Source organism: Macrosteles quadrilineatus, unplaced genomic scaffold (assembly GCF_028750875.1).
Source record: "Macrosteles quadrilineatus isolate MER2022 unplaced genomic scaffold, UCM_ALF_1.0 Scaffold_2__2_contigs__length_208266976, whole genome shotgun sequence".
Taxonomy (NCBI): Eukaryota; Metazoa; Arthropoda; class Insecta; order Hemiptera; family Cicadellidae; genus Macrosteles; species Macrosteles quadrilineatus.
Genome location: NW_026542595.1, coordinates 103,077,397 through 103,102,950, shown reverse-complemented (window position 1 = coordinate 103,102,950; position 25,554 = coordinate 103,077,397). Strand labels below are relative to the sequence as shown.

The following is a 25,554-nucleotide window of genomic DNA, read 5'->3' as shown; positions in this document are numbered from 1 at the left end:
TACTCAGTTGTTGACAGAAAATCGTTTGAATTTACAAAAATACTTTGGAAAAAAAGCAACTAAAGACACTCAACAATCTTAATTGTAAAACTGAATCCTATTATATAAACGTTATTGAAAATATATTTGTATCTGTATGTTGTTACTTCCTTTTATACTGTAATACAAAGATAATTTTTAAATATGCAATACACAATTGCAATTAAATTAATAGTATTTTATTTAATATAACAAATATTTTTTTTATAATAAACAGTTTCTTTTACGATATGCCATCCAATTTATTCATCATAGTTATTAACTTAGCTAGATTTTAAGTAGTAAAGCAATTTTTGTATCACTTGTTTATTACACTATGACCGAAAGTCAAGCTATTAGGCTTTTAAATTAAGTACAAAAGGAAAGAGTTTATATGATATTGTAAATTAGTCTAACTCAATTTCGATCTAAAATATCAAATTCAATGATCATTTGTACAAAAAATAAGTTTAAGGGCAAAAGCTGTTGGAGAACTAAAATTTAAGGAAACTATAAAGTGCTCAAGTAATTTCAAAGTAACCTGACCTCCTTCATGTGAATGACAACATCTTCTTCCTGCTCCTTCTCCTTGAGAGTTTTTGAGGGCTGAGAAACTTCCTGCTTTATTTTAGTTTCCTGTTTCAAATAACCAAGATATTTTACTTTCATTTATTTCTGTATATTCAATTTAAGTACTTAAAATTTATAGCTATTGTTAAAATAACCAGCTAGGAGCCTTATGTGTTAATATCACTTTCATATCCCTTACCAATGACAAATGCTACTTTCAATCAACTACTACATGATCTGTTACTTAAAACTTTTTTGTTTTCTGTTTGTTTGGTAAAGTTAACTAAACCTTGATGTTAATTCACACATGTTAAGTTTTTAGGTGGAATGTCAGTTGTTCAACGTACTTCCGATTGGTGGCTCGAAGAAGACTGTGATTCCTTTTTTTCAGAAGAGGTTTTCTCAATTACTTCGCTTACCTAAACAAAATAATTAATTTAATGTGATATAACGATTCGGGATGAAAATATGTTCACAACAAAGTATTTGTTATTATAATGACTTACTGTCGCCATCACTTCCAATAATTTAGTAAATAAATCATTTTGATTTTGACTATGACAAACATTTAACACGGAAAAATAATTGATGAAAAACGGTTAAAAGTATTTATTTACTTTTGGTATTTGCATTGCATATGTAAGTGTATGGACACAAATCTTAAGATATTATAAAAATAATTTCAAACAGAGTAAGAACTAAAATAAACTACTATAATAAGAATTCCATTTTTAAATTTTTGTTTTAAATCCTCTAGTAACAATTAATATTTACAATACGTCTTATGTTTGCAAAAAAGTTATTTTCACTTTATTACGTAATTGTCTTTTATAATTAATTGTGTTTACAAACCAGTTTTATGAGATTTTTCATTGAGACATGAAATAATAAAAACTTTGTTCAAAGGTTCATTGCAGACATTTTCCATCACGATTGTACTTTAATCGTGATGGAAAATGTCCACAATAAACCTTTGAACAACATTAACTCACCATCACCAACAATGAACTTCAAACGAAGAATAAAAACTGTATTAAATACACGTTGATTTCTTGTTATATTAATACTGTCGATTTAATATATAAAAAAATAAAAAAAAACTGAGATAATATCAAATTTTATTTATTAGTTTTATCAAGCGTTTATTAAAACAATACTTACTATAGCTGGGGCCTCTGTTGTGGTAGTTGTATCAGTGACTGCCTCAATCTGTAATCAGTAAACTATTTAGTACAACCTTTATACAATTTAATAGTGTCTTTATTTATTTTCAATCTATAAGTCAGTCAAGAATTATTGCCAAGAAGGTAATCCAAACAGCTTTGACTTACATTATTTATGATCTATATCTGTTTTAATAATTTCCACTTTACATCAACAAAATGTTACAAAAATGCCACTGGCGTAGATACGAGCAAAAAAGAATAAATCATCTAAATGTAAATGGTTGGTTCAATTAATAACATGAAACACACTATTAAAACAAAAATTCCCTAAGTGAAATTATTTTATAAAACTTGGATGTAGTTCGGTTATTTACAAATAAAGGCATTCATTCACTTTGAGTAGATTTTATAGTTGCTTAAAATTATATTTTAATCACTTTCAAACGAATTTGAATAGTAATCAATTCAGATGTGAAATCAGTTCATTTTGATTTTTAACTATATTATTTTATTTACGACTGAACGAAAATTTTCATCCACCTTTTCAGTGTTAGTTTCTTTAGATACCAGAGTTTCCTTAGTTTCTTCAACAGTTCTAGATGATGATGTTTTTTCTTCCGTTGATTCGTTTTTAACTTCCTGAAAAGTTTAAAGAAAATTATGTAGGTATGTGTTTTAAAAGTTATAAACTGTACTCAACCTCGAATAACGGATTGATAAGAAAATATATATATATCTGTAAAACAAAAAAAAATTGATTCTTCATTATAAACAAAAATCTTGTATTTTTAAACCAAACGGTAGTTTATGAGTTTTTCCTTGTTAAATATCAAGCAAATTGTTTTTGAACACACACACACTACAGCGTTGAAATGTTCAGAATATACTTACAACAGCTGGCGCCTCCGTTGTAGTTGTGACATTCAGCTGGAAATAAAATGTACGTTTAACTTGCTTATATACCAGCGCTGATACCAGCAGTATTATTTCCACATCTTATTCCTAAACTTGAATTAGGTATTAGGTTAGTAACTAAGGAACGCTTGATTTAAATTAAGTTAATCTATTTATTATTACGTATTTATTTTATGGCCTTATCTTTTCTGGATTTTGTGTTTGTAAAGTCAACAATTAATCTATTTCAGATATAATCTTTTGCAAATTAAGCCAATAAACATATTACCAAGTACTATATAACCTTTTGTAAAAATATCTCGTACGTAAAAAAATATTTGGTTTCCAAAAAAACAGTAAATCATAGTCATAACGATAGATAATAGATGAGTCCTAACAGCATATTACAGCATAGCACTGTAAGTCCAAAAAAACCTGCAGAGAGAAATAAGTGTAACAAACATAACGTGTATTATGAAAATGAGCCATATAATGTTTTTTGCTGCTCAGCTTAAGTCTGAAGGCTCTCATCTCGTCCTGTGCCGTGGTTTGGTTTATACATTTAATTATCATCATTATCAAATCAACAACAAAATGATCAATAATTTTCGTCTTCTCATAGAGGGTGGACCAAGTAGAACTCTGAACTCGAACACGAGAAACAGTTGAATTATTGAAAGGGCTGGTGGTGGCATCGTCAGTCAAGACATTGAGTGTGAGGCAACTCCAATGTAATAATGCCATACACGACATAACATTATGTGGAAGAACACGATTTTATTGCAGAACTTATCGATGACAGTATCAATCATCAAAATCTAAGTAACCAAGAAACGAGTGCAGTTCACTCCCTTCTGACCTTCAAAAATTGTCTCAAGCCGGACATTCATGTTCAAATTCGACATCTAAGAGTGTTGTGTGGTTTATTGTAGAAAAAGAGGCAGATTTTCAATCAAAGGCAAAAACAATGTACCATCTCAAAAGTAGCCTAAAGAGAAAGCCAAAGAATTAAAAAATATATATATCGAAGTATGAAACCAGTGAAGACAACAGCTATAGGTTGCTAGAAAGAGACAGGGCAGCGCTTTTAACTAGATGCATTGCAATTGGCACTGAAAACATCGAAGGTTTGCATCTGCCTAAACAAGTGAAAAGAATATTTAAAAAACAGATCAAATTGAGGAAAGCAGTTCGTGAAGCCAAAACAAAAAATAAAGTATCATCAGAAGAAGGTAATCCAAGCGTTGATAATGGGAAAATAAAAGGAACTTGGAATATTGGATTGAATATTTCAATAAACAAAAAAGTTAAGCATTTTATAAGAATGTGTTATAGGATTATTATTTGTTGATTGCTGACTATGGAAATCTACCTTCCAAAGAAGAACGTGGATGAGAAGACCCCAGGGCAATGCACCGAAACCTCCAATGTGTGCTAAATGGTATTCTTCCCTATGGATTGGATTCATTTACAACAAAAGTGATCCTGAAGTGTTTTAGGAATGTAATGGAAAGACTTAATAATCCTGACTTGATTGAAAACAAAGAGCAAACATATTAATGACCCACAAACGAGGCCTGATGTAAAAATATTTGGCAAGACATATTCTGGAGAGGCACAGAGTGCTGAACGAGACACAGATAAGTTTCTCTCCAATTCGGATTTCAATCCACTCTAACTCTCTACTCAGGAGCCTATTCCAAAAGTCATTTAAGATGATGAAGAAGTGATTGAGATTGACCTCACAAAAGACTAAATACCTTGTTTTACATCTTCATTTTGTATGTATGTATTTTGTTAGATTAATAAGACTGAAGCAGCTTAGCCACAGTTTTTATTATACTTGATGTTTTAGACAAATCTAATAGTTCAATCATACATTTTCTTAAACAATGGAAGGCCCTGTGCGTTGTTAAGTTTTAAATTTAATTGTTATCATTTCCCTTCTTAGCTTTTGTTTGAAAAGAAATATCGGTTGCGTTTTTCGATAATGTTAACACATTGCTTACACTCATTGCTAAACATGGCACAGCGTCTTTAGTAGTAAACATGCTTATATGTTCTGAGTAAAAAAAAACATAAGTACAGATAATTAAACACCATAGACTATATGAAGAGTAATTCTATAAATACAACTTTTTTCCCAACTGCATATTTTACATAACGAAAATGATATGATTACGAATGCAATGTGTAACGAATTGATAACGTCCGCTGTATATTTAATCGTTTAGAAATCAATAACAATTATTTATATTCATGAAAATTATTGATTACTACCTAGTAAGTTTCCGTTTCTATTGATTCATTAAATTATGCTTACATTTTCTGCATTTGTGTCTCTAGAGACTATAGTCTCTTTCTTCTCTTCAACAACATTTGAAGACGACTTTACATCTGAAGATTGCTCTTTAATTTCCTGCAAAGCATAGAGAGATTTAGAACTATTATAAAGGAATAGGAGTACACAAAAATGCATGGTCCACCCTGTGTTGAAACCAATATCAAATGGATAATTTCTTTACCTTTCATTTTCAATGGGAAGTATACTTTTCATATTTTAAGCAATATAAGTTAAAAACGCGTTCATTACACCTTATACCATCATCCATTCATTCATTGCGTTCATTGGTTCATCATGGTTTTTCGATAAACCATTATTTAACAATAATGACTTTACTCTTTACTCTCTAAGCTTACAATTGACCATAGCAGCCATCTATTCTTGACTGGAATATCAAACTTTATAGCTTAAAGAAATGTTTGAACTTACAACAGCTGGTGCTACAGTAGTGGTAGTTTCAGCGGCAGTGGCCTGGAAAATAATGATAAGTTAGTGGCAATATATTTATTGTTTGTCTTCTTACATTATTACTTAATAGTTTACTAGTAAAGAACTTTGAGTGCAAAATGATAATGCTTGAAGATATCTTAACTGACGGTAAATGTTTGACAATTAGTAGTACAATCCTGTGGTATTGAAAAATCTACCACTGAGTCACTGTTTGTAACTTTTTTACGAGCAATACTAGATTAGAAAGCATGGTCAAATTCGACACGAGAACCGATTTACAGCTCTGACTTTAGGTTTAAAGAGATTTTTTATTTCTAATGACAATACCATTCTTGAATGGTTAAGTCTTTAAATTTGACGTTTTAATTTATTATAGTAAAATGGAATCTTGAGTACCCGATCCCGAAGAATTAAACATTACATATTGTCCACACACTGTGGCGCCCTATTCACACTCACTGTTGGCGATCGAGTATTTGAGATCATATTTAGACTCCTTTGAGATGGGGACCCCACCTAGTTGCGGTTTTAACCCAAATATGTGTTAAGGACGAGCTTAGAATATATTTTGATGCCTTGTGTAGCTTTGTTACTGACTAAGACCAGCTGTTTCATTAGTCACATTTCATCGTTGCTATTTTCGGGTGCTTTTCCTGAACTCACTAAAAGGTGTTAAGCCAACCATATTTGTTTTCCCCGACTGTACTCGGCAGATAAGCGCCAGGCGTTGGGTGAATACACTCGATAGTTGGATGTATTCCTTTGTTTCTGTGTTAGCATTATTTTATCTGTATCACATTTAGTTTTTCCTTTTTTTACATTACAGCCTTAGGACAGTATTAAATTTAACAAACTGAACATTCCAGTGGGTGTCAAGACTAGTACATTTGAAGCTCCGACTGTTTTCCGAAGATAAGCACCAAGCGTTAGGCGTGTGCGCGTAGATGTTTTCTTTTGTTACAATGGTTTTTATTAGTTTTTGTTTTATTATACTTTTCCGCTTATCTGACTTTGTAATAATTTATTTTTAAACTACATCAGATACATAGATTGGCGTCAAATCGAAAACTAAAGCTTAATATTATGAGAAATTTATAGAAATGAAATGTTTCTCTGTAAGATTTTACTCCTAGGATTTCCTAGGATAATGCCTATAAGTATTTTTTTCATTGTGTTTTTTTTATATACTCTTTGTTTTTGTTTTGCTCAGGAAAATCATTATACAATTTCCATCCAACATAAGTATTTTTTTAAGCATTAACTAACAATAGAATTTCAATAATATCTAGATTTCTAGCATTCTTAGTTATAAACATTTAGCTATAATTGCGCCTGATTTCATTTATATACTATAGTATGGCCTAATTTATTTTTATATAAATCATTTTCTATGCTTTGTGTATAGTTCATTTAAAGGTTCAGTACTCACTTGTTCGGTGCTGACGTCTCTGGATACCAAGGTTTCCTGGGTCTCTTCAACAACACTTGATGAAGAAGTATTTTCTTCTGCAGATTCCTTTTTACTCTCCTGTACCAGTCAGTTAGGCATTGATAAAAATGATTATTAAATTTGTTAAAAAAATATATTAATGCCCATTATAATCATTGCTCAGTGGATTTAAGTGATGAGTGGTTAATGTAACAATTCAACATCCAAAGTAAATTTGAACCAAGATTATTGTAACACAACTACCACTGTTTATGTTTTTTTTCTTATAATTTTACACTTAATCAATAAGAATTCCGAAAACATAATAGTGAATCAAATTGGAATGAAATTTTATTTAAAGTGAGCATGACACAAGTCTAGGAAAGACTATGTACAAGTCTAATATTATTAGTTTATCTAATGTAATCAAATTGATGAAAAAAGGGATTAAGGTAATTTTTAGTGAATTTATGATTATAAATCTAAAAAAAAAACGGAAATTAACTTACATAAGTTGGTGCCTCAGTCACTGTAATTGTTTCTGCAACCGTTGGGGTCTGAAAACAAAGCTTGGGTTGAATTTTGTCTTGTTAGTTACTAAATATAACATAAGAACGTATATGCTGTTTATAATTAATATTTCTTAATATCCGTAGTTTTTCATAGGGGTTTCACCATTATGTGGATGTGGATGTGGATATTCTAGTAATAATAGCATATCGTATTTTTATTATCGCAAGTAAACATCGCAGCGTGTTGGATAAACCTAAGTATTAAATAACTATTACAATAAATTAGAATAAAACTTTTGGTAGATTCAATTTATTTTATGGTTTGGATTGAACTTAATTTTGTTCTTGATTTATAGTACTAAATATTACTTACATTTTGAATTTTCTCATTGGTGGAAACTACAGTTTCTTTAACATTTTCCACATTGTTCGAAGAGGATGCTTTTTCTACGACATTTGAAGATTTTTCTTTAACAGTCGAAGTTTTCTCTTCCACCACGTTTGAAGATTTTTCTTCAACAGTCGAAGCTTTCTCTTCCACAACGTTTGAAGATTTTTCTTCAACAGTCGAAGCTTTCTCTTCCACAACGTTTGAAGATTTTTCTTCAACATTCGAAGCTTTCTCTTCCACAACGTTTGAAGATTTTTCTTCAACAGTCGAAGCTTTCTCTTCTACAACGTTTGAAGATTTTTCCTCAACAGTCGATGCTTTCTCTTCCACAACATTAGAAGACGTTTCTTCCACGCTTCTCGACGAAGATGCTTGTTCTACAGCGTTTGAAGATATTTCTTCAACAGTACTTAAAGTAGATTTTTCTTTTACAACGGATGAAGAAGACTCTTCTTCTACAGTAGACGAAGATTTTTCTTCGACAACAGTGGAGGAAGAAATTTCTTCAATATCATTTGAAGATGTCTGTGCCTCTGAAGATTCCTCTTTAACTACCTGAAATGTCAAAAGTATAAAGAATTAAGCTTGACTCTTGTAGTCGAAGCAGCAATAATACAAGATATACTTAAGCTCAAAAGTATAATTCAATTTATATATATATATAAATGTATTTGGATTTTATTTTTCTCTTACTACAAACCTTAAATTATATCAATCCAAATCCAAAACCATAGAAGTAAAATTAACAAACATTTTCTAATTTAAAATCAAACTGTTTATATATATTTTTTTATTAATAGCATACTACATGGCAGATTTTACTGGAGAGCTATTTTACTATCATCGTCAATCGCAGGAGATGACTTGTAGAGCTGTTCTTAAATCGTAACTAACCTTTTAATCGTAACAAAACAGACCGATTATCCGTGTGAGTTAATTTCAATCAAAAAACATGTTCGTCCTTTAGTCAGTAAATAAAATTGATACAATCGCTTTTTATTGCTACCGTTTAGGGTTTTGTAATTTTTATAGAGTGTGTTTAAACGTGGAATTCATGTTTTGATTCTTTCGTCAAACTGCTATCATAGTATAGTGTAGAGTAAGATACGTCACAGATTATCATTTGAAAGTATGAAAAAGCAATAAACACATTTTTTTACCAGGGTCAATTAAAACTTACCTCTTCAACTCCTTTAGTAATTTCCGTGTCAGTGATCACTGATTCAGACTGTACTATTTCCTGAGTCTCTTCAGTGTTTGAGGATGAAGATGATTCAACTTTTTCAACTCGAGAAGTTGTTTCAGTCTCTTGAGTTGTATCTTCTTGGTTCACTTCCTGATATAAAATAAGTTGTTCAATTCAGAAAAATATACGATGCATATATTTAAATGTCATTCGTACTTTAATTTTTTAAATAAAAATATCTTACATTGTTTAAACAAATGGGGCCAATTTCCGTGTTTATTCGTTTCAGAATGCTCAAATCATTCTATATTCACAGCATTAGAGTGATTATAGTGTAACAACATTCTCAGTAACAACAGTAGAAGCTTGTAACACATAACATTACTCTTTGGTTCACTGGAGTCAGCAGTTCGGTGTTCAAAGCTGTTCGCCTCTTTAACATTGGAGAGCTTGAATTCGTTTATTATTTTTACTTTCAGTGAGCAAACTCAATATAGTTCAATTGCATGTAACAAGTAGGAGTCTTTCAATAACATGTAATGGTTAAGATCTTTTTTAATATCAAGAAACATTTTTGAAAACCAAGTGGCAATTAGTTTAAAACAAGTTTTTTCTATATATTAATAGGCAAGCATGTTTCTTTAAAACCTTTTTTCTCAGCTCGTGTGCATCGCAGGGGAAATCTACGCATACTGTTAGAAAGATATTTGCCTGTAGATGTGCAGAATCCCTTTATAAATTAAAATAGGCAAAAAAATAAGCACAAAAAACGAATTTGAAAACTTCAAAAAATTAACATGGACCAACTGGGTTGCCATGAAAATGTGAATAAACCCATAGTCTAAGGATTGATTTTACATGGTGAAAGATCTTGAAATTAAACAGTTAGCACAGGAGTATTTCGTATATCAGGTTATCGGTTGAGTTTGGCTCCGACTTAAAGCTTACCTCAGTTGTTGGTGTCTCAGATTCACCAGAAGCAGAAGACTCGGTGTTGGTTTTTGATTCTGTCGAACTGCTTTTTTCCTTTGTTTCAGATTTAGTGCTTAAATCCTCCTAAAGATGAAAAGTTATAAGTTTTAATTTAGCTATCAAAAGGTTTAGCCTAAGAGTAACAAATTGACGATAACGTAAATTATATCAATAAACTTTTCTCATAATCATTCGTAAATATTATATTTACTAGCAGCATAACCCGGTTTTGCCAGGGTAAAATTATACAATTTACAATAAGTGGTTATTAATTTTCTATTGTGTTTTCATAGATTTACACATATTTTGATACCATTAAGTCTATAAATATGTTAAATATTTTTTGCAGCAGACGTTTCCTTAAATTTCAACTAAAATATTAACAAAACAGCAATTAAATTATCCAGCTGATCATAATGTTAACAAATATGTTCTTCGTGAGGATAACATGGGAACTTTAAAAGCCACCAAGGCAGAGCCCAAGTGACTTTTTCATAAATCTAAGGTCAGTTTGCAAATCTACACACCTAGACGAAAATTTTGGTATACATTATGTGGAGTTAAATCTAAAAAAAGGCTTATTGTTCACAAAGTTGCATGTAGCGTATTAATAATACAGTATTCCATATCAGTGAAAGACACCTTTTTTTTCCTATCACAGCATAAAAATGATCACATTGCTAAACCTGTAAACAATACGCAAAATTGCTAATTTCCGCTGTATTATTCCGTTGGCGTTTCTATAAAACACTTACAACCGTTAATGCATCTATGAATGTGATTGGTTGAGCAAGAGTTAATATAACCTAGATGAAATTTTGTATACCACTAATAAGTTAATGTATGTGCGTAGATAATTTAACTTTGGTTGTAGAAAAACATATTGTGTGTATTAAGAGCACAAATTTATTGCCGCTCTCAAATTGTACAGCTCATCTAAATTTCTCTTTTTTAAATTTCTCAAAAATAAAACTACAATTGTCGAATAATATTTTCAACTTTTATAGGAATACCTAATGCTCACAACTGCATGTTTATGATACACAATCGATGTAGAATTACAACTCGTAACAACACCAATTAGAACGCAAAAACATAATAAATATTGAAAAAGTAATCAATGGAAACCTGTAAATGAATAAATAGCTAATATTGTAATTCCACAATGTACACAGTGATAATTTCCATCTGCTAATACAGAAATGCGAACTGGAAAGTTAATCAAGATTTATCTTTCATGTTATGATTAAATAAACCCTCTATGTGATTATGAAAGCTCTGGGGAGCAACAGATGCGTCGAACCTCTACACAGATAAAATGGTTTTTGATGTTGTTACCTCTATAATGAGCGTAGTGTGTGTCAATTAGAGGACAATAGAGAACTAATTGGCGACTATCGCTTGTGAGGTGAACCGACAAAGGTTATTATATTTTGTGCTTTTAGCGTTCAAAGTGGGCCACTCGCTGTTAAATTGATTGCTAACATAATCGAATATGACTTTATATCGGTGTAAAAATTGTTCGGTGGATCTAGATTAACTTTTCTAATAATGTGGATTTGCGTTCGATTGGCCATCTTAACAAAAAGATCACTTAATGCCGGTATTGATTATTTTTATAGTTTTTCGTTTTCAATAGGATATCAAAATTTTACTTATTATTTGGTTAATGCAATCTGATATATTTTTCAAATAAAGATTGATTTTTGTTGTAAGATAAACATAACTACTTTTAATCTTTTTAAATACATTTTTTTATTACTTTATGTTTTTAAGCCGTATGAACCGGTACATTTTTTATGATCAATTTTACTGAGGTTTTTGGTGTATTAAACCTTTAATTCACTAGCTGTTTACATACATTTTTGTATATCATCTTAATTATGCAATTGAAGAGTGTCAGTCAATGTACGGATTATCTCAATTTATAGATTGAATTGTACAGAATTATGTTAATGTATGTTAAATTTAAATTCTGAAACAAATCATAAATGAAGATTAAAAAAGAACAAAAGTCTAGTTACTTTGGAGAAAAATTACTGCGTTCCTTAATCTCGAAAGTTAACGAAGCGGGAATAAAATCTGAAATAGTATTTGATTAAGATGATAAGCCTCCCCCGTTGGCGTTACGGACTAAAAATGCGAAGACATAATCTGCAATTGCCATTGAATTAATCAGACCCTGGTCTCCCCAGCGCTTGAATATTCTAGATTTTCATTTCCAAAAGTACATAATTTAACTCGTTAAGTACTCTTTATGCCGTCTTAGTGTAATCAAGATAGACTGTATAAAAGTTCTACTCTGCAAAGTCCAAATTAAGATCTCTTCTTATTGCTATAGAGCACCTTTCAAAAATTTTGAGTATTTAATAGTATTTATATTTATTTATACAAATGTCTAAAACTGAACGTGTTTTTTTTTAGTAAGTTATAACATATTTAGCTAATTTACTTAATTGAAATAGTTTATTAATACTCCTTATTCATTTTTTTTTACGGGGTTATTAGGTTTAGAATACAATGAACTGCAATTTAAATAGATTACTTACGTTCAACACTTGTTCATTCTGTATTCATATTCAGCTAAACATACGCACGCTGTGCCTAGCTGTGTTGAAATGATCGTACGATAAATTAATGATGATTAACATTTCCTATGACCTACTGTGTCCAAAGACTAACCATGAAAGAGTAGGGACAAAATCCTAATATAAAGAATAAGTATAGAAGTGAGATACCTTGTGTAGCTTTGTCGATAATCAGTTTTATTTTAGTCGAGGTTATTTATGTAATGCCCAGTTATCAAGAAAATCTGGATTCTGTTTTGCACAGAGCGTTCTGTTTATTAGGAGAGCGATATAGTCACTCAGCTATCCAGTATCCTATGTTAAGTAGTCACCCTATCTAGTATAGTATGACCTATGTTATAGCCTCTTCTAATAGAAGTGTGGCAACGTTGCACCAGCCGATGACAGTAATAAGAAATGTGTAGATCTAAACAAATCGTAGAAGCTCCATTATGAACAACAGCTGTTTCGGTAGGACGGTGCTACAGCGTTGCCACTTTTGTCGTGCCGCAGCCGTGTATTAGAGAAGGCTATGCATATACACGTCAGTTACCTGTTTGCCGTCGACAGTTGCAGTAGACACGTCCCTACTGACAGTAGTTCCTGTTTTCAGTCTGTACTCTCCTGTTTCCTCCAGTTCCACCTGATCCCACGGGAACTGCCTGAACACAATCCTCAGTTTGGTGATTCTCGTGAGATATTCAGCATCCGTTTCTCCTCCCTGGCGAGCGATAACTCTCCTCACATAGTCGGAGTCCGACTCTCCTTGTTCCTTAGAGTAGAGTCGCCTGTAGTAAGCCTCCTCCGTCTCGTCAGATCTTCTCTCCCAGTAGTCAGTCACCTTGATCTGGAAGATAATTTTATAAATGTTTTACTTATCTTAGAAATAATTCATGTGTTCGGTTAGTACTTGATTTGTTTACCCTAGACTGTACACAATACATGAAATATATCATATCTATCGATAATACAATATTGGTCTCGGATGATAAACGATGTAATTGTTAGAACTAAGTCATTGTAGCTCTATAGTCACATAATTGATTCATTTGCCTATTGAATACTATGACCTTCAAAAACGAAAAAAGAATAGATAAGGTTGGATCCACACGGATATTTCTTGAATCTAAACCGTGAATCTTCCTAAATATTGACGCAAGTGGCATGTTAAAGAAAGAATTACAGGGAATCTGTCCAAACAATCAAAATTGTTGTGGATAATCAAGGATTAACCATGTCCCATTCGAACAATAGTTCGAGACAGTAATACACACACAGGCTTACAGGACAGTAAGGCTTGGAACCCACCCACATTCAAATCATTATTAAGATTTTTGGAGGACGGCGATTTCCGTTCAAGTTCACACCTAAGACGAAGATCAGTCCAATTGTAACAAGTACCTTTTTCCCGCTGACAGAAATTTCCCTGATGTCATCAGTCACAGCTGACTTGCTGCATACGAACTCCTTTTGGTTCTCGTCGAACTCGACGCTACTCCAAGGAGCGTTAACGAACACTGTCCTGAGTTTCAGCACTCTCTTCTTGTAGTCTTCATCAGACTCTCCGGTGAATCGCCTCAAGATCCTGGTGAAATATTCGTAGTTTGTTTCTGTGGAGGCCTTGGAGTAGATTCGTCTGTAATATTCCTCTTCTGACTCTCCGGACCTTCTCAACCACCATATGTACCACTGCAACAGATGAGAATGATACTAATTATCACAGCATAATCCTTTTAAATCTTTGCCTTTGGGAGCTAGCCGCGTCGTCGACCAATTAAAATGCTGGCCAGTATTTTATATGTGATGCAGAAATCTTTGTTCGGTTTTAGCTACAATCCAATTAAATTTATTTATTGTAGCTACAAGCTTGCCTTGAATATAGTTTTCTGCAACGCAGCCAAAAGACTAGTATAATAAGTTTGGCGATGCAATTATCCTGGAAGACGAATATTTTACAGTCTACGTTCACCATAAAAGTAAATCTCCTAAAATATATATTTTCTTTAAAGAAAAATACTACGTGTTGTCATAAAATATAAAACAGTATTCTTTGAATTTCATAATATTGGCGCAAAATCCCGTTAGATATTTTAGCAGCATACCCTAAGATCAGCTTAAAAGTATAAGTTAAGTAATAATTTAGTTAAGTAATATTACTAATAAATGTATTAAAGATGTCATTCATCTCAAGAAACCTTTTTTACACTTATTAAAGGTTAGATGAAGGACATTAGGACGAAAAGAATCACATAACGTATTTTTAAACCCCCATATTATACTGATAAACTTTTAAAGTCTGAGGGACGTAATGTACTAACATTTTAAATTTATATTCAAGAAGAAGAATGCAACTCTTGATTAATTCTATGGTAATGCTGATTCTTTGCATTTTCAGTCCCAAGCGACAATGACAGACTTATAATCCTGATGAAATTAAGCTTCAGACTTTATTGTCGCTTGTTCATTTTTAATTTAATTATCTACTACTAAAATCTATTACAAAACTCAAATAAAAATTATGAAAGCACTGCCAAAACTGAAACTATCATCTTACTGGAAATACATATTTGAGAGGTATTTTTTACATAAATTATAACCGAGATTGGTTTTATAATGATGCGACGATAACGTTAAAGAATTAAATAGCCGTCGATTAAAGTCCCGTCTCTGGGGTTTACCCAATTTTATAAATGCGGCTCAATTAACTTTCAACCCCGTTTCTTTTCAAGCAGATAAAATCTGATCAAACATATTTCAGATTAAAAATGAAACCGTACTTTAGGGTTGGATTTTAAATTGTATTATTGATTGACATGTAAATATATTTATATCTCAATCAAATATAAGTTTAGTTTGCAACTTTTAAAGACAATTATTAGGATGATTTAGTCGTGGTTTTTATATTAAATAGTACAGTATATAATATCACTACAGCGTAGGGAAACTATTTTCGTAAAACTCGTATGTTAAAATCATTTAGGCAAGATTACAATGCTTGTGATGAACTATATTTTACGCCATCATGCACTTTTTGATACGTCACATAATTGACAAAAGATTACGTTCTTTCAATCATGATTCAAATCTGCCAACGCAGTTATAAAATAAACTCTGTATGAAAATTGTCAATAAGAAACAAATTCATAAGGATATATTTACAAGTTAGAGGCTTCTTGAACAACGAAACACCCAATTCAATGTTGTGTTTTTGCAATAGACAAAATCGGCGGATGGACCAGGAGGAAAAAACATCTGACACCCACGACTCCGGCTCATTACTGGCTCCGCTTTGCAGGTAAAAATGTGTCAGATTGCTGATAACGTTTATTTTGTATTGCAGTGGTGGATAAAGCGAACAGAAGAGAGTTGGGAGGAATACTGGTACAGACTGTACCCTGTTGTGGAAGGGGAGTCTAGCGAGACATTCTAGCGTCCCAACGAAAAAAAAAACATTTTCGCTACACCTCATTTCCGGCCCTAGGTACGAAATATACTATTTCCCTACAATAGTGAGGAATGACCTGTTTTCAACTTGTTTATAACTTGCGAAAATCCACCATTACAATGTTTACGACGATAAAAGAATGATTACCTTGTGAAAGTAATATTTTCTATATTTTTTGGATTTGCCGATGTAAACAAAGATTTGTTATTGTTTTGTCAACTTTTTAAATTTACAACAACCCTATCTGTACAGCTAAATTAAATATTAAATTTAAATTGAAGGCATAAACAAATCTAGGAGTTTTGTAATGTTCCTAACTGTAATAATATTTAGTCATTGTAGTGTAGGGAAAAGTAACGTTCAAAACACGAGTGAAAGGTGGGTCTATACATGTTTCCGACCATTTTAATGTCATTGATAAATCTCGCACTTCAAACATGGTTTAAAATATGCAATGACTCACTTTCTACTCTTGTTATTAAACATACTATCTCGCTGCTGTTTAACGATAATAATGTCTCAATTGAAATAAATCTAAACATACTTCTCTTCTGTTGATGACGATATTTCTGATGCACCGACTGACGGTGACTCTGCGGTCAAATGTGTAACTACTGGACGATTCGTCGTAAGTTATGTGGTCCCATGGAGCGTAAATGTAGATTTTCCTTATCATTGTGATCCTCTGGAGATAAGATTCATCAGATTCTCCCTCGAATCTTCTCAACAGCTTGATCAGGTATTGCTCGCTAGACTCCCCTTCCACAACAGGGTACAGTCTGTACCAGTATTCCTCCCAACTCTCTTCTGTTCGCTTTATCCACCACTGCAATACAAAATAAACGTTATCAGCAATCTGACACATGCTTATCATGGGTTGGTGGTGGGAGTACCTATGATATTTTATTTGGAAGCTCCAAAAAGTTTTAATGACTTTTGCACCTTCATTTTTAGAGCAATGGAAGTAGCACCATTATGTTTACAGCTAAAAGGGCTATAATAACTGCATTCCCATCAATTCGTTTGAGCAGTTTTTGTGAACATAAGTTTTTTTCTTTATTTAATCGGGTTTGATGGAAATACTAACATTAAAAACGAAAATTTCAAAAGAACTAAAATAAAACCAATTGTGATAGCTTTTATACCCTTATACAGAATTTTTCAGACCACAGGTGTAGTCTGAGGCTTTGTACACAGTAAGCAGGTAAAAAATAACCAGATCGTCCAAATACTTCGAAGATAAGGGAAGAGAAGTGATGTTGGGCACCTAGAAGAGATCACGATTAGGATAAAAGAAAAGTAGCCACGAATAGAAACAAAGAATAATATACAGACAAGCGATGTGTTAAATAAATCTCCAATATAAATTAGGGGTTAATAAGTGACTGCCACTTCTGCCAAAGCATGTTGACTGTGCTACGGACTTTGAAACAAAGTCCCAAAAAAGAAATCCATTAGCTTTCTGCCTGTGTGGTGGAATTTATACAAAGTACCCTAACAAAGTAAGGGGTGAGCAGGTACAGTATGCTTGACTTTTAATACTCTTCAAGCTACGGCTCCTGGAAGCGAACCCAAGACATAACTTCCTTGTTTTCACAATAATTATCATTGACTCGCCCATATTTTTTTCTTTAAATTGTTACTTATATAATTTAACATATGACTAATTTATTATCAATGCTATGTGTTGGAGAATTTTTTTCATAATGAAATTATAAATTATTACGTTTGAGTTGATTTCTTGTTGTATAATAATTCTACCTGAGAGACACTCTTGCCCTTGTACACCATGATTCCGGAGGAGTTGCTCCACATGACATGAGCCCAGTCCAGTTGTGAGAACAGAGACCTCAACTTCATGATCCTTCTCTGATACTCTTCTTCAGTCTCATGTTCTCTCCTAGCCAATAGTCTGATCCAGTAAGCTTCCTCACTCTCTCCTTCCATCCTACGGTAGGCTCGTAGCAGGTAAGTATCCTCATCCTCTCCTTCCAGTCGACCAGAGTAGATGTACTGTGGAAGAAAAAGCAAATCTGATTTAGTTTTATTGTTTTATTAACATTTGGAGACATCTACAATCAATCATTGAGATAGGAACGCCGCCTATATGCGTATTATAACCAAAATATGAGTGTAGAACGGTGTGAGAATATCTATGTAGCTTTGTTACTGACTAAGATCAGCTGTGTTATTACCTAGGATCAGAAACATCTAATGGTCCAGTTTCGAACATTAAAAAACTACTGACTTTTCTCAGGATCGAACCGGTTACTATTTGTTTGATAATCGAGTATGTTACGGCTACTAAAGAAATAAGGATTAAAAGATTGTTTACTTCCCTACGTATGGTTACAAAAGAACGCGTTTTTGTATTAGGCTTACATTTTCATCCAGTAAACTATATAAACAGCATGTGTTCTCACAAAGTATTTTCAATGCTGACTTACATGTTCAGGTACTTTGAGTTCCCACTGCCTCTTCGCCTCGTCGTACTCTAGATAGTTCCAGGGGTACTCAGGATGGCGACTCTTGAGTACCTTGAGTCGTACGAGATATGTTAAGTCGCTGTCGAAGGGTGCTCTAGAGAGGATACGGTTGAAATAGTCTACAAAACTCTCTCCTTGTTTCTTCTTCATTACTCTTGCATACATGTCGATAATGCTCTCCCCGCGACGAACTCTCCATTGTTCCTAGATGGAGAATGTGTGTTAGATGTACATGCGAAATTATATATAACTCTATAATTATGTTAACAGATTTCGATTCAGGCCTTATATACTTACACAAGCATAGCATCATGTTATTGATTACCTTATTTTTACTTCTATAATTACTTTAAATAATTTGGTTACATTTAACTAGTTTTGTAGTATAATTGTTATTAACAAAGCTGTATACAACACTTAAAACATTTAAGAGATAAAAGTTACCTAAATCTTCGATAGATTAGTCTGTAATGCGGAGGAATTTCATCAATACATTCTCGAAACAAAACCCAGTACTTTTCTTCTGCATACTAGAGTTAAAACTGTTTACACTAACCCCAGAAATATAACAAAAAAAAACATCTTTTCCTTCAAGAAAAACGTTGTCAAATAACTATTTTCATAGTTAGACAAATTACGTCTGTCGTTAAGTGTTAGTTATACTCAGTGACCAGACTGAGAATTGTCATTTAAGGGAAAACACGTGCTTGTGAATTTCGCTTACCGACCTTCGACAAAGCAGAGGCTCCTGTTCTAGGATAACGTGGTACAAAGTATATTATTGTACCACTGACGACTGTGCTGACGACTCAGTTTCAGCCCAATCATCTGTTTTCTAACACCACCCTTGAAAGACTAAGTACGAAGATAACCCTCCCTTTACCAAAATTAGAAGGTAGGCTACGAAATCAAAATAGACTGCCCGTTGGTCTACGGAAATTAACATCTTTGAACTGGCCAATATACTTGACAGTATTTTCACTTGGTCAACAATGCTGTCTTCTCCTGAAGACCAGGATTTGTCAGCTCCACTCACCTCTTCCTCATCATCCTCACGACTCGTATCCTCCCCATCCTCGTGCCGCCACGCGTACTGTTCCTGACTCGGACTGTAGTCTACGTGAGCCCAATCCGCCTGAGGGAACACCTGCTTCAGCACGTGTATCCTGTACTCGTAGTCCCGCGTGGTTTCCCCCTCGTACTGCTCGAGGAGCGCTGTGTACCAGTCAGCCTCAGACTGTCCTTGTTTGTGTTGGTACCTTCTGTAGTACTTGTGGTGCAAGGGAGTGTTCTGTAAGCATCAAGATAAAAATTAAAAGAAAATAAGAAAAATTAAAATATATGCATATTAATAGTAGCTTGAAGTTATAGTTTTCGCCTAGTTATCAAAAGGTTGTTGGATAGAACCTGGTAGTTTTTTTATGGTATGATACTGGATCAGCTGTTCTTGATAATTGGACTTTTAGTAAATTGTCATAGCTAATGATACAGCTGATCTTAATTAGTAGGAAAGCTATAAAAAAGTATATTATATCACTAGGGCTTAAAGTGACTCTTTTTGACCCGAGGTGAAGTTTTACTATCGAGGCGATGCCGAGGTCAGAATATCAGCGAGGGTTACAAAGGACAATTTTGCCCGTGTGGTGAACTTATATAAAAAAAAAACTCGTAGCTTCGGTTACGAATTGTGTAACCACTCAAAATTTGACGCATGATTCTAGATAACAATTTTATTATATTATGATAAAATGAATACAAATATATTCGTCATTATTGATTTAGTTTGTTTCCAATAAACCTAAACTTTTAACTAACGTAAATAAACCATACACAAAATCACCAATCAATTTCAGTTCTAAATATTCTATTGACTATTTCGTCCTGCCTACTATCTACATACCCCTGGTGGTGAAGGATCGAACTTGTAGACTCCCTGGACTGGGTTGTAGTAAGTCATGTACCAAGGAAGGTACGGGTAGAGATGTTTGACTATATCTATTCTGTTCCGATACTCGTCCTCCGCTTCCCCGGCAGTCCTCTGGAGTAGTTGAGGCATGTCGGGTGCCAAGGGTCGACCCTGGGACCTCACCCTAGACACGTACTGCCTCGTGCTCTCGGAATCCAGCTTGGTCCACTGAAACATAAGGCACACCAATAAAACAATTGACTTTTTCCTACTACTGCAAGGTAATGATCACAAGTGAACATCACACAAAATAAGTCATTCCTGCTCTAGAGCGGTAAAAGCTCATTTCCGAAAGCTCATGGGTCATTCCCGCTCGATTGATTGTACAGTTGGCGTTTCTATACCAACCTCATTCACGGATCCGGTACGTCAACTACCGGGTTAGCAAATAATCTTATCTTACTAATATTATAAATGTGAAAGTTTGTGTGTTTGTTTGTTTGTTTGTTTGAAGTTCAATCACGCATAAACCACTGGACGGATTGGGCTGAAATTTGGCATGATGATACCTTACATTCCCGATTAACATATAGGCATATTCTTATCTCAAAAATCCTTTCGGGCTCCGCCCCAGTGGCTTTGTAATTCCCAATGTTAACCTTATGAGTATTCACATTTAAAGGGAATTAAAGAATTTAGTCAGCTGTTTCAACTAAAAGAGTTGGTTCTATGATATGGAAAAGCATTAAAAAGTTATAAGATTTACCAACAGGGTGCAGCACTATATTTTTTTGCATTTATGAAAACAGCTAATTTGACCTAAGCAGCAACAAAAAACTGATTCACAATGAGAACTGTCAAAGTAGGATTGTTTACAGTTATGTTTAATTGTTTATGTTTTTCATTTCATGAATAATTTGTGATATTTTGCGAATTGTTGATAATTTATTTTTCTCTATTTTTTATGTGAAGTGGTAGAACATTATGGCTATGGTAGATGTGTAATACTATAGAATACTGTAAATTTAAAAAAGCAAATTTTATCAAACTGTGTCCTCCCTTATTACAAACGCAAAGCTTGAGTATAACTGCAATAAGCATTTTATACTTATATTCCAACCCCGTACGAAGGACGGGTACTCTGCTAGTATAACATAAAAAAACCTTAAATTAACTTACTGCTCCTGTGATCAATGAAAACATTGATTGCCTCTTAAAAGAAACCTTCTTCGGATTATTCCCGAACCTAACAGAACTGCCTCAAGAATACAATGTGTCTGTAATAATACTTTCATAAGTGTATCAGTTTAATATGTAGCATTAGCCTGATTTAAATAATATATTCCATTCAATATCTTTTTGGTTGAGTGTTGGTGTCCTAACAGTTTCTTCGTGTTTATGAGCACTCTCAGTATTTTAGTGTAGATAATTTTGTGTCGGATTAGTTTAAAACGAAGTATAATATAGCCTGTGCATATATATCGAATTTGCTGTTTTTTCTTCTTCTAGTAAGGACTATTTAAAATTATAAAAATTAGAATCTGGAGTGAGATGCAAATCATCCAAAGCTACTGACTATTTCCTGGTCTAACTGGCGACCGACTCTGATTATGTGATTACCATAACGTTTCAGCTACCCTGTCATAATGTTAGTTTGAATTCTCTACCAATTACCTTTCCTTCTATTTTATTCAAATGTTTTGTGTTTAGACGTAAATTTTAAAACATAATATACGTAGCTCTAGGAATACCCAGTCTATGAAAAAGATAAATAATTCTAGTTGACCTTTATGATTTCATGTTGAAAGAAAGGTCCAAGTTTTGAAAAATGAATTCTTTGTCATCGTAAAGTCAAATATCGAGTGAAATAAACATTAGCAAAACATCAAACCCTTTAGAAATGAATTAAACTAAATAATTAACTGGAACCCCCCTTTTAAAAGAAGACCTATCACTTAATTTTTTTTTTTTCTGTCACCTAACATCTTTCCATATTGTCTTTAAGCTCTCATATTAATGCAACGGTTATCATTTGGTTTGAAAGTAATGGTGACGTTATTTTACTAAATATTGTCAACACTTGCAGTTAATGAATAACTATTACTAATTTATATTTCCTGTTTTAAGGATCGAGTTCTGATTTATCCTAAACTTTTTTTTGTTTAAAGAACCGTCTTAAGTAATTTATACTCTAACTAGGAATTTATTTAGGTCGGACTTGACTTACATTCTAGGACGTACTATACTTTTGTTTATAAATGAATTTTCCTTTTTTTAATTACAACTAACATATGAATAGGATCAAATGGTTACCAATTTCCTTGATTGAGCATTAATCACTAAATTGAATCCTACTGTTTTAATGCATTTAAAATTAAGTGTGCTCAAGTAAGCATCAGTATTTTTAAGTTCATACCGAACGTTCATATTTTAAAAATAAATCAAACAAGATATCTTTTAGTTAGAAATACGAGTTTCACAAATTCCTGGATTAATTAGGAAAAAGATTCGAAATGAAATCCTTTGATAATTAGAACAAATATTTAAACAAAGACCAATGAAAAATTCACCTTTGAAAAGAGAAACTCGATCACCTTTGTTCTGTGAACTTTCAAATTTAATAAAACTGGAAGCTGTTACTATAAGTACAATAACAGTTGGCTTAACTTTCCCTGGTTTATAACACTGTAAAACGATTTTCAATAAAACCCTCGCTGGCAAAATTAAAAAGAATATTGGATTTACTTCCAGGAAGCTTTAACAAGTTGATTGAAACTTTTCGCATCAACGCGTTGTATCTCTACTGTATTAGAGATCATTGTTTTACTCAACTATTTTCTTTTATATCACTATAAAAAAATCGGTCTCAATTATAACTTAACCACCAAAAACAAATTCCATTTGTTTTCAATATTGCTAATGCAAATAGGCAGCTGTTTCGTAAGTAATTCATAATTTCGTCTATTACGATTGTGAAAGTGGACAGTATACCACCAATGTGTTAAACCATTGACAATAACAACAATCAATTAAATTAATTGATACATCGTTTGATTATAATCGAAGTTTAAAATTGAGTATACAGCTTACTTTTACTCCCAATGGACTAAAAAGGATTTTAAACTTCCAATGGTTGAAAGCCGTTGCTACTTTAGACCCTCAACGTGTGTTTAAAATACGTCTGTTTTTACTGCAGCATAATGCGTCATAACGAAAATTTTTATTTTATAATATATCAAACTTAAAGTGTAATATTAATTCTAACTCTTTTTTGTAAGTAAATATATTGAAAATTATTTTTAGCGAATTTCCCTATAGGGAAGTAGCGGATGTCCCTAGAAGCTAAAAGACTATTATTTCAAATTTGTATGTATGAATAGATTTTTAGAAATCTGTCTTTAAAAGAACCTCTGTTTATGCTATTGTTATAATTATTCTAATCTTAAAAATGATGATGCCCAGATGTTTGGGAAATACAATGTTTAGTGGGACATTAAATGACTAATACTAGGTTAAAAAATATTTCAGCGGTGGGGACTCATGCAAACTGAAAAAAATACTTCCTTTTATATAAAATTAAATTAATTGTAAGTTAAATATTATTTTAGAAACAATAATTCAGTAAGATTTTGACTTTGATTAAATCTTTTTTGTCTTTAAATTTTGATTAGATAGTCAAATTAAGTTGTCCAAAATGGATGCTGAAGGAGTAAAGTTTAATGATGGAAAAAGTTCTCAACAATCTTATTATATTCCATAATTTAAAGAAAAAAAAATCGCTTAATCTGCAGGTTTGCTGGGGCGGGGGTCTTAATTGTGTAGCTTTCACTTACCTTCTTGAGAGTGCAACCAAAATGTTATATACTCAGTTTATATATAATGCTGGTGATTATACAACAGAGCCTACTTTGAAATAATGAATTTGTAAACATGCTTTTATTTAAAATCAAAATGGTACTTACCAAAGGATGGTGACCTTGCGTTGGGTGATAAACCTGAAAAAATATTATTTATTTATTTCTTACCTAAAATAATGCTAAAGATAATAGCTATCAATCTTACAGGGTCACGATAATGTAAAATTATTCACTTAAATAGGGGTTTGTCTAAATCTATTGTTTCGTACAATTTTGATTTTGATGGGTGAAAATTCACCTTTTCACCCATTGAACACTGTAGCTAAGTGGTTTTAAAATTATTTGCTTACTAAAACCCGTTTCGTTAATTTTAAAAAATTATTTGCATTCTAGTTGCAATGTCATATGTGTGTAAAATAAACGGTATAGAAAACAATTTGATAAAATATCCAACATCAAACACTGATTTAAAACCAAACCACACTAACCCGTGAAGTCAACTAAACCATTTAGATTAATGGTTTTATTTTCGATACAAGTCACTTTTTCCAGTCAAAATGTTATTCTCTACTGTTCACACTACACAAAACCGGCTAAAGTAAAAAAATCGTTTAAAAATATAATCACATTGAAAATAATATATGGTCCTCACTGACTGCAATATTAAGGTTTAGTATATTTCTATTAATCCGTCCTATAACTGTACATGAATGCTATCAATTATATTTTAGTTTGGATATATAAATAATATGTATTGTCAATGAGTAATTTTTTTCCCAGTGTATGTTTAAAACTTTATTCAAACTAGAGTACGGTATTTTCTAGAAGCTCTGTGGAATGTAGGTATTGACGATGATTTTTGGATAGCTAGTGAGGAAATCTAGTTTTAAAAAATCACATCAGTGTCAGAATAGCAAACTATAGAAAATCAAAGTATTTGTTACGTAACAAATTAGAGATGATTCAATAATTGCAAGTGACCAAGCTGATACACTAGGACCATTAGTCTACTTTGTCGATACCACAACCTCTTATATTTATTTAAATTAATTTTACTTACCAACGCGAGTAGCGTTAAAAGCGCACATATCCAGCGCGTCGCTGTCATCGCTAGAGGAGGTATCCTAGTTTGAAGACGCCCTGATGAGATTTATATACTAGCTCGATAACAATAGGCTTAATTCACAGCCGTCTCAACAGTTGTCGTTGACGTGAATCAAAACTAATTAGACAACAGATCTCAGAACTACATTTGCGCGTTTGTTTTGGCGGGTAAATATTTGCTAGGTTATGGTTCGAGATGTTTCGGGAAATGTTTAATTACGTAAATAAATTTCTAGGTTAAGGTCGAAGACAGTTTT

General features: G+C 32.6%; 1 protein-coding gene across 2 annotated transcripts in view; it reads right to left on the bottom strand.

Moving 5' to 3' along the window:
- Positions 1–25,304, bottom strand: part of LOC128986755 (serine-rich adhesin for platelets-like) — a 68,753-nt gene extending 43,449 nt beyond the window's left edge. For both annotated transcript variants that reach the window (XM_054407270.1, XM_054407269.1), the window contains exons 1-21: positions 25,254–25,304; positions 24,299–24,331; positions 20,331–20,564; positions 19,467–19,721; positions 18,392–18,634; positions 17,706–17,957; positions 16,489–16,770; positions 13,901–14,188; positions 13,053–13,346; positions 9,909–10,016; positions 8,955–9,110; positions 7,757–8,329; positions 7,381–7,428; positions 6,872–6,970; positions 5,422–5,463; positions 4,972–5,067; positions 2,646–2,681; positions 2,295–2,393; positions 1,750–1,797; positions 936–1,007; positions 565–654 (exon numbers count right to left, since the gene is read on the bottom strand). In XM_054407270.1, coding sequence (XP_054263245.1) covers positions 565–654; positions 936–1,007; positions 1,750–1,797; positions 2,295–2,393; positions 2,646–2,681; positions 4,972–5,067; positions 5,422–5,463; positions 6,872–6,970; positions 7,381–7,428; positions 7,757–8,329; positions 8,955–9,110; positions 9,909–10,016; positions 13,053–13,346; positions 13,901–14,188; positions 16,489–16,770; positions 17,706–17,957; positions 18,392–18,634; positions 19,467–19,721; positions 20,331–20,564; positions 24,299–24,331; positions 25,254–25,301 — 3,396 coding nt within the window. In that variant the 5' untranslated portion in view covers positions 25,302–25,304. The remainder of the gene's footprint in view (positions 1–564; positions 655–935; positions 1,008–1,749; positions 1,798–2,294; positions 2,394–2,645; positions 2,682–4,971; positions 5,068–5,421; positions 5,464–6,871; positions 6,971–7,380; positions 7,429–7,756; positions 8,330–8,954; positions 9,111–9,908; positions 10,017–13,052; positions 13,347–13,900; positions 14,189–16,488; positions 16,771–17,705; positions 17,958–18,391; positions 18,635–19,466; positions 19,722–20,330; positions 20,565–24,298; positions 24,332–25,253) is intronic.
- Between the last annotated feature and the right edge of the window lie 250 nt (positions 25,305–25,554).